The 10,388-nt window shown below is 42.7% G+C and overlaps 1 protein-coding gene across 1 annotated transcript in view; it reads right to left on the reverse strand.

The window, feature by feature from the left end:
• The window catches only part of Soat1 (sterol O-acyltransferase 1), a 43,204-nt gene extending 35,078 nt beyond the window's left edge, over positions 1-8,126 (reverse strand). Inside the window, exons 1-2 of the mRNA XM_051186029.1 lie at positions 7,958-8,126; positions 1,537-1,650 (exon numbers count right to left, since the gene is read on the reverse strand). Of these exons, the coding sequence (XP_051041986.1) occupies positions 1,537-1,642 (106 nt within the window). The 5' untranslated portion in view covers positions 1,643-1,650; positions 7,958-8,126. The remainder of the gene's footprint in view (positions 1-1,536; positions 1,651-7,957) is intronic.
• Positions 8,127-10,388: the final 2,262 nt, after the last annotated feature.

Below are 10,388 nucleotides of genomic sequence, written 5' to 3' on the forward strand. Positions count from 1 at the left end.
ACAAATGTCATTGTAAAAATAAATATCCTGATGCAATAGATGGTATCATGAGGGTTGCATTTCTGCATCTACCATTCTTAACCATGAGCCTCAACCTTAACGAGAGCCATAATATACTCTTCATGCACTGAGCAAAGAGTAAATGCCCTAATTTCTCCCTCTCTCCTAAGAGTTATACAGCAGTTCAGGCCCTACTCCTTACTCAATTTTTGATCATTATATCTACTTTAAGAATAAGTAACTTTATGAGATTATACTTATTTATAGTAACTCAATTATGTGGGTTTTTGTTTGTTTTGTTGTTGCTTTTTGTTTTGGTTCTTTGGAATTTTGTTGTTGTTGTTGTTGTTGTTGTTGTTGTTATGCTGGGAAACAAACCCAAGGTCTCTTCAGTGAATTTCACCCCCAACTCTGCATGATTGAGAGTTCTGCTGATCACTTAACTTGAAGCTCCATAAATGCAAACACATATGTATCAATCACTACTATAGCCAAGGATCCAGCAGGACATTTCAATAATCACTGGGAGGTTAGGCTGGTTGAATAAATGAATAATATCTAAAACACTGTACAAGTGTTTGTTGAATTAATTTTATTTACTTTTATTTTGTGTGTACAGATGTACATATACTAGGTGGTTTTGTGTGTCAACTTGACACAAGCTAGAGTCATAAGAGGAATGAGCCTCAATTGAGGAAATGCCTTCATGAGATCCAGCTGTTAGGCATTTTCCCAATTAGTGATCAATGGGGAAGAGCTCAGCCCATCGAGGATGATGCCATCCCTGGGCTGCTGGTGCTGGGTTCTTTCTATAAGAAGGTGGGTTGAGTGGGCCAGGGGAAGCAGTAAGCAGCTCCCCTCCATGGCCTCTGCATCAGCTCCTGTCTCTAGGATCCTTCAGAGATGAACAGCAATGCTGAAGTGTAAACCAAATAAATCTTTTCCTCTCCAACTTGCTTTCTGGCCATGATGTTCATCAAAGCAATAGAAACCCTAACTAACTGAGCGTTGGTGGCACACGCCTTCAATCCCAGCACTCGAGAGGCAGAGGCAGGAGGATCTCTGTGAGTTCAAGGCCAGCCTGGTATACAGAGCAAGTTCCAGGACAGGCTCCAACAATACAGAAAAACCCTGTCTCAAGGTACAAAAAAAACAAAACAAAACAAAAAAAGAAACAGAAAAAGAAAAAGAAATCCTAACTAACACAGGATTTTTATTTACATGTTTGTTGTGTGCCCTGTGTGTACAGTGACTTCAGAAGCCAGACAAGGACAGCAGAGTCCCTGGAATTGGAGTTATGATTAACCACCATATGGGTGCTGGGCTTAGAATGTGGGTCCTCACCGAGAACAAGTACTCGTAACTTAGGAACCACCTCTCCAGCCCATCACTAAATTAATTACTATGAACTTACTCACTACCAGATATATAAAATCACCAGTACACATTTGTAGTAAAGAACTGTAAGTTCCACCCTAGGACAGAAAACTTGTTTTCTGATCTATTAATTTACCTCAGGAACATTAAAAACCTCACCATTGCTCTGTGTATCTGCAATATTTCTCTGGGCTTCATCTTGCTCAGGATTTTCACCAGATTTTGACAGCCGGTTCCTTAGTGACATCTTTTCTTCTCCCACCATCAAGCTGCCTAGGAAAGAACAACAAGGGCCAGGAATAAAGACACTGAATGCTCCCAACATGAAGGAGGTATTCATAAGCAAGCTATTGTCCTGACTGACCAGTACACAGAAAAACATCACTATTCATCATAGGTGTACATAATTATGTCTATTAATAATCTGAATAAAGGCTGGGCAGTGGTAGCACACACCTTTAATCCCAGCACTTGTGACAGAGGCAAGTGGATCTCTTCTCAAGGCCCCCCTGGTCTACAGAGTTACAGGACAGGCTCCAAAGCTACAGACAGAAACCCTACCTCCAAAGGGAAAAAAAAAATTAAAAGCTTTGAACTAGTATTTGGATAGTTGAGTTTCATATCACTACTATGTTTAAGAGAGGTGAAAACTGATGATATATTGTCTTTCTCTGATTTTATTTTTCTCAGTTTTAAGATTATTTCTGAGCAGGGCTTGGTGTTCCACGCCTTTAGTCCCAGTACTTGGGAGGCAGAGGCAGGTGGTTCTGTGAGTTTGAGTCCAGCCTGGTCTACAGACCTAGTTCCAGGACAGGCTCCAAAGCAATACAGAGAAACCCTGTCTCAAAAAACGCCCCCCCCCAAAAAAAAAGATTTTTTTTTTTTTTTTAGTATAAGATATTACAACAAATTTGAAGACATCAGTCCCTATCAAATATTGGCAGTCCCAAAACTCTTTTAAACATAGCACACACATACATGTAGGCAAAACACACATAAAATTAAAACAAATAAATTTAAGTCTAAACAAATACACACACACACACATGCCATGTGCAAAGGAGAAACTTAGAAACAATTTGGTCTGGACTACTGATAAGTCTGAGAGGAAACCACAGAGCAGCTAATTATCCCACAAAAATAATCAGAGCAGTGGGAAGTAGGCGTGAATGTTCAGGATTCCTTTCAAAGAAGCAGAAGCAAAGGAGTCTTACAAAGGGTAACATGGGCTTGAAAATAGGCACTCAGGTCAAGGCACTTCAGTCCCAGCACTTGGGATGGAGGCAGGTGGACCTCTACGAGTTCTACTTGTTCTAAGCAAGTCAGGGCTATAAGGTGAGAATCTGTCTATAAATAAATAAATAAACCCTAGGGCTCAGGTGTGGCTAAGAGCACTTGCTGTTCTGGCAGAAGACCCAAGTTCAGTTCCCAACACCCACAATGGGTAGGCAGCTCACAACCTCCTATAACACTCTCTTCTGGACTTCAAAAGAGCCTACACAAACACACGCACGTGCAGACACACAGACACACACAAAACCTCATGCGTGCACGAGTTAAAATAGAAAAGACAGTAAAATAAACAAACTGAAAAATGAGTGTCAGGGCTGGAGAGATGGATGCATCAAAGACTAAGGTACGATTCCCAGCACCCTCATGGTAGCTCACAACCATCTGTAACTCCAGTCCCAGAGGACCTGATGTCCTCTTCTGGACTCTATAGGCAAAACACCCACACATATAAAATAAATTATCAAAACTAATTCCAATTAAAGTTTATTCATCAAAACGTGAAAAAGTATTTCAATACTTACCAAGCTAGAAAAAAAGAAACAACTATTTTTTTTTTAAAAACTTATGCTTTATATGTACAAGACAAGTGGGTTGGGGGGGGGTTGGGGCAGGAGAGAGCAGAGTACCATACTTCGTAGACCTGGCTGGCCTAGAATCTGCAAAGATCCTTCTGCCTTTATGAGTGTGCACCACCAGACCAAGCTATGTACTAAGGTTTCTTTGGGTTTTGTTTGGTTGGTTTTGGTTTTTCAAGATAAGAGTTTTTCTGTGTATCTCTGGCTATCCTGGAATTGTAAACCAGGCTGGCCTTGAACACCAAGATCCAACTGACTCTGCCTCCCAAGTGCAGAGATTTAAGGTGTGCACCACCACATCAACATCTACTCAGATCCATTCAGTATCCCGGCTCCATAGAGCTGGTCTTCAATCCATCGCATCTTCTGACACTGGTCCTCTCCCCAATGCCTGTACACCACTTCTTAGACACTGCACTCCCCACCAGGCTCTGATGAGCTGACCCACCATCTCACTTGACAAGTCCAAGTAGGTGTCCAACAGACATTTTGAAAATGACCCAAACCCAACTGTTGACACTCTTCACTTTAGGGGACAGGCTAATTCTCTTGGATTATGGGTATGCACCATCACAGCCAGCTAGAACTACTGACATTCAATCGAATTCCACTCTGGTCATCTCCATCTCAGTTAACAGGACGAACGGTCATTCCTTTTGGGTATTTATTTATTCATTCATTCATTCATTCATTCATTCATTTTTGCCCCTTGCAACTTAAGTTTTCCTCATATAATCCAAGATAAATCCATGTGACTCCAGACTCATGATAAGCCTAATTCTAATCAATTCACATACCTGCCAACCTCATTTCATTCAAAAGCACTATTCAAAAGCCAGGCATGACAACTCATGCTTGTAACCCCAACACTTGGGAGGCTGAGGCAGGAGAGCTGCCATCAGTTTGGGGACATATTGAGCTATACACTGAGACTCTGTCACACACAAACACACATTGAATAAATAAATAAAAATAAATCTCCACTAAACACTGTGGTAGTTTCTCAATCACTTATTCCCTCAAATACCTTCTAGTCTTTCTGTTTTTCCTTTTCTTCTCTCTCTCAAACACAGCACTAGAATTATTCTTGTCAAAAAGGAAGACTGGAATCTCAGGATGAACTTCAATGGCAGTTCATCAGTCCCCAACCCAAAAACTAACAAACAAAATGTTCAAAAAGAAGGACTTGCTATTTATCTTGAGGAAGATGAACTCAGAACCAAAGGATGTGTTAAAGAAAAGAAAGATTGGCAGTGCCAACAATGAGCTCACATTCAAAGCAATGAGGCCTCAAGACTCACATGACATGTGTTTATTGGTAAAATAAATGAGGGGGGAAGAGATAAGGAAGATCCGATAAACTTACAAATGATTAGAGAAGTCTTTGAGGTGTGGCTGGCTAGAGGTAGAAGGCAACAGTTCACAGATCCCAAGTGAGTATGCTAACTCAGAAAGGCTAGGAATGCCATTACACTAATTATAGGGAAGAGAAAGAATAGATAAGCTCGATATTATGTGCCTGTAGGCCAGCCAAGGTATAAAAGGGCAGCTGAACAGACAAGTCTACACTGAAGATACGGATCTGGGATGCATCAGTGCACACTGACAGTTAAGGCTAAGGCACAAGTTCAGGATGTCTCCCAGGCAGGTCACCCAGAAAATAAATACTCAGGCTACTATGTACATAGCACTTATTTAACAAGCTAAGCAGTAGATACTAGCATACCATCTCATAGATGGTTAAATAATTTCCCTGGTATTATGAAGCACTTAAAACGTTAAGAGCAAAAAGACCAAAATCCAAAGAGATTAAAGGAGAACAAGCAGCAAAAAAAAAAAAAAAAAAAAAAAAAAAAAATGCTGGGGGTTGCTAGGAGTGAATGAGAGGATTCAGAGGGATTCTTGGGGTCAGGACCATGAAAAATTCAAGTAGAGAACAAACAAAAGGTGGTGTGTGACATCTGCAAGATTTGTTTTGTATATATTATACATAATGTATATTAAAGGTTATTAAAAAAAAAAACAAAGAGGGTGGAACTTGGGACAGCTATTTCACAATGTGAGATGTGCTAACAGTGGGTGATTTACTAACTACGTGTACAGTTGGTTCCAGAAAGGGCAAATGTATTGGAGTAGGTTGCAAAATGTGTTGAGGAACTGAAAACAGATCATAGGACATTTCTCCCAAGAAGCCTAGCAGCGAAAGTAAACAAGCACCATCCACAGTGCTGAACACCAAAGGAGGTGTACCACTAGCTCACTTAACATTTGCACGCCTTATCTCTTGTTGGCTTTTTGCTTGTTTGCTTACTTGCTTGTTTGTTTGTTTGTTTGTTTGTTTTGAGACAAGGTCTCACTTCGTAGCCCTGGCTGGCCTAACTCAGATCTATATGCCTGTCTCTCTGTCCCAGAGTACTAGGCCCAAGCCACCACAAACATTCCCACCCTATTAGCAAAGAAGCATGAGATTGAGTGGTAGCTAGCCTCCTTTTAGGTGACAAAGTTGACTAGTGGTGCTGGCCAGATAGCTGAGTGGATAAAAATACCTGCAGGAAGCCTGGCAATCCAAGCTGAATCCCTGAAAGCCACGTAAAGGTAGAAGAAAACTAACTCCACCAAGTAGTCCTCTGGCTTCCATACTCACTAGTGTGTGTGTGTGTGTGTGTGTGTGTGTGTGTGTGTGTGTGCGCGTAATCATTAGTGTATACACACATACACACACACATACACACTATCAATAAAATGCAACACACTGATTAGACAAGAATGTAAGAAACCAATCTGTACAGGGGAGTTATGTAATGTTCCCCCTTGTCTCCAGAAAGCAAATAAAAGGAATTAGAGAAACAAATGATTCATGTCCCAAAGAAATGTCAACTTTAGTCTGCCTCCGGTGTTCTCATTAACAGAGATTTCAAAAGAACCTATAAACCTGAATCACAAATAAATATTGGGTACCTCCTGCAGGTGAATAACTCCTATATCATCCTGAAGTTCAGGATCCACTATGGATAGAATTTACAATCCAACCCTGAGTACAGTGGTACTGGACACAGTGGTACACACCTAAAATCCTAACAAGGGTAGCTGAAGCAGAAGAACCAAGGAGTTTAAGATAATTCTCAGCTACACAGCATCAGGCCAACTCGGGCTACATGAGATCCTACGGATAGAAAGAAGGGAGGGAGGGAGCCAGGCAGTAAAGGGGGAAAATTAACAATCCAAAGCATAACATCTTCATCTTCTCTCCAAAATTGGTCTATAACTTTTTCATATAACTAACAGATCTGGGTAAATTAACAAGACTAAATACAAAAGAACTTGGGCAAATTTGAGTTTATTTTACTTACAAATGATTAAATTTAACTAGTTATCCAATGTGGCAAAAAAAAAAATTTTTTTTTTCCAAAATCCCTAAGCCTCCTGTCTGACAAATGATACTTCTATAGGAAACAGTCACTCTCCCTAGTTAATATTTTCTCTAAGTTCCTTCTTTGACCTTCTTTAGTTCTGTTCAGGTCAGGTGCTGGGCCAGACCCTGGGAAGACAGAAAAAAAAATCCACTAGAAAACAATTAGACCATCTACTTATAATAGATGATCAACTGCTGATAAGGAGATCTGCAGAGTTCTAGCAAGCTTACACTAATGAGTGGCTCCCATGGGGAAGTGATCTGTGGTTTGAGGAATGCTTAGGGATTGGAGAAGGGGAAAGGGCATAAGGCCCAGGGCAAACGCTCCAAGAGATAAGAGGAAGCTTTCCAGGGACAAAGAGGAAGCTGAAGCCTGGAGAACCCGCCCAGGCTTGAAAACTGCAGGAGCTCAGGCACTCAGTACCTTTTCTGAGTCCTTAGGGAACGTGAAACCCCTGACCAGTTCCAAGCACGTGACACGCTAAGCCGTGTGCTTCCCCACGTTTACTCCGCTTACTTTCGCCGCCGCATCAGAGCTCTTCGCAATCCCCACCATTCCCCTGCTGCCTGAGCTGGCTCTTTAACAAGTCACTTATATTTCTCACTTGAAAGTAAACAAGAGAAAGAAATATTCAAGTTGGATTTACGAAGCAGGCAAGTAGTTTAAAGAGAAAAAGTGGCAACTACTTCAGTATTAGTGACCAACGACTTTTACAGAAAATGCAGAGAAAGACGCTTAGAGTAATTTCTCACAAATAATCCATATATATATCTTAAGTTGCATGCATATTAACACTTAAAATTAAAAAAATTAACAATTCCCTCCTGCTACTTAAAAACAACTTGAGCTTGACTAAAGGTTTTGGAGCCCTTGACCCATGTAGAGTCTGGTGTCTAGCAGTGCCATCTTTCCCCTCACACACATCTCCCCCGCCCACATCAGGGGGTAAAAAAAAAAAAAAAAAACTGACTTCCTTAGCGCATGTTTTGATGTCGCTTCAAAGAATTCGGTGACTTCCAATTCGCAACTTTCTTTACTACTGACTGGCTTGAGAGGCGCCACTGACTCGGGGGACATCAAAACCATCACTGATACAAAAAAGGCTGCCAGTCATCCGGATGGCTGCAAGTAACTTTCCCGCTCTCCCCGGGCGGCAGGCAGCGTCTCGGCGGGACAGTCCGGCCCAGGCCAGGCCCGTAGAGCGGGAGTGGCGCCGCCACCGCAGTCCCCTTCCTCTGGGGCTCAGTGTAGACCTGGACAGGAACGGAGGAGGGGAGCGGAGCGGACGCTTGAGGTTACCTGCGGGCCGAGGGCAGCTGCGGCGGTCTGGGCGGCAGGCTGAGCAGCCGCAGGAGGGTCGCGGCAGAACGATGTCCCTACACGGGTCCGCAACGCCGTCAGCCGGGCAGCGGAGGAAGATAAAGCGTCGGCCCCCACCCGGTTCTCCGCCCCAACCTCCTAGCCCGCGGCTGCGTCACGCGCATCGCCTCGAGCTCCCGGATGCCATTGGTGGTCCTGCTGCGTCTGGAAACGCCCACTGCCACGCCCCCTCCCCAGCGCTTGGGTACCCGCCGCGATTCTCCAGCTACCTGGTTTCCTGGCTCCACGGCAACACTCCTCCAAAGTGGCTGCTAGAGGACAGAGTCAATTTCCTGAAAGTCCGAAAAAGCAGCTAGCGTGGTAGCGTGGGACGAGGGGTGTCTGACGCTAACGGGGCTCTTGAAACTGACCGTTAAGGAGGAAGATAGGAGCAGTGGCCAAAAAACCTGTCATAAGTGGCTTTGTGGTCTAAATCCTACTTGACTGAATGAGTCTGTGCTGCACAAACTGGAAAAGACAGAAATGAGTCACTTGAAGTAATGGGGCAATCAAGCAATTTAAAAAGCATTCTTGGGACTAAATAATAAAAAAAATGATACGGATAGATTTAGAACATGGATAAAAACAGTTTAGGTCTTGGACTTCTCAAAAGTAAAGATGTGAGTGAGTGCAGGATAAATTTAGAAAGCTAAAAGAAACAAGACCGGAGTCCCTGTCAGACTGTGAAACAATGTCCGATAATTGGCTTCACTAATCATTGAGTCAATTCCTAACCTGTCCAGTTAACCATTCCTCTCCAGGTTAGATGCCCTGAACAAAAGCCTGACCATTACAAGAATTGCCTGCTCTGTAAACCTCTCAAACGAGGAGTTCCCCTGCTGGCCCACAGCAGACAGTACTGATCACCTTGGAGCTGGTCTCTAGACAGATCTGCCCGGTTTTTTGCATCCTCTGAATGAACAACTGTGATTAATACTTTGTCAACAGTCCAGTGATAGCGTTTGGAAGGGCTTTTGTCTGTGCCATCTCCTCCGGTCCCACCAGTGGACATTTGGGACTCAGGAGTTCACTACTTTTGGTACTTATACAAGGACCTCATTTGCACATCAAAAAAGACCATTGCCTTTCCCTTGTTTCATTTATTTAAAAAGAAAGAAAGAAAGAAAGAAAGAAAGAAAGAAAGAAAGAAAGAAAGACCTGAGCTAAGTAACACTCTCCTGGGTATGGAGGTGCAACCTTTGATCCCAGCACCCAGGAGGCAGAGGCTGGCAGATCTCTGTGAGTTGGAGGAAAGCCTAGTCTACAGAGTGAGTTCCAGGACAGCCAGGACAATGTAAAGGCAGATCAGAAATTCAAGTGAAAGAGAAAGATGAATTATGACCTTTGATGAAACATCTGTAATTGCAAGTGTGTGTTTCTAGTGGAGAAGGAAAACAATGAGATAATTGTGGTAGTGGCAAGTATTAGAATACAGAATGGCCATAAATAATTTAAAAGCTTTCCAGGGTTTTCATAAAACAGTACAGAGAATTTGAGGACATAGCATAAGCTACATACAATTAACCACTTCACTTTAGAGAAAGAAAGGGTGATTTTTTTTCTTGAGGTGATCTGAATTATTACTTAAATAAGGAAGAATTAGCCATGCCAGCATTGGCAGGAAGAACATTCCAGAGGACAATGACTTTAAAGGACCTGATGTTGAACAACTTTGGCTGGTTTGAGGAACAGGAGGCTGAAGCACACTTGGGGGAGAGGGGTGACACTGAGGTCGGAACATTGAGCAGGATCCCAGTCCTGGGTTTGGATTCTTATCCATGTAATATATTGCAAAGGAAAGGGGTTTTTTTTTGGGGGGGAGGCGGTTGGAGGGGTTGAACCATGGTCTCACCATGTAGCCCTAGCTGCCCTCTAACTCAGAAATGTGCCTGCCTCTGAAGGCCTGTGCCACCATGCCCAGCCTGGTTTTTGTTGTTGTTTTGTTCATTCATTTGAGTATGTTTTGTTGTTTGTTTTCATCTAGAGATTTTACATTTTTTACCTATTTTATAGAGAATGATCTCTGAAGAACAGCAGAGATGGAACGAGAAACAAGATAACACAAAAGTAATTGTTGCCAGGCAGTGGTGGTGCACGCCTTTAATCCCAGCACTCAGAAGGCAGAGGCAGGCGGATCTCTGTGAGTTTGAGGCCAGCCTGGTCTACAGAGTGAGTTCCCGGGACAAAGAAACCGTGTCTTGAAAGAAAAAAAAAAAAGAATTATTGAGTAAGCATATTGTGTAGATAGCAGTAGTTGCCTGGATTGGAGTAGTTACTGTGGAAATAAAAGATGAAAGAGTTCAAGGCACTTCCTTGGGGTACAGATGTGAAGAAAGGTATTCACAAGGTAACTCTAGGTCATTTCCTTGAG

This window comes from Phodopus roborovskii, unplaced genomic scaffold (genome assembly GCF_943737965.1).
Source record: "Phodopus roborovskii unplaced genomic scaffold, PHOROB, whole genome shotgun sequence".
Classification (NCBI taxonomy): Eukaryota; Metazoa; Chordata; class Mammalia; order Rodentia; family Cricetidae; genus Phodopus; species Phodopus roborovskii.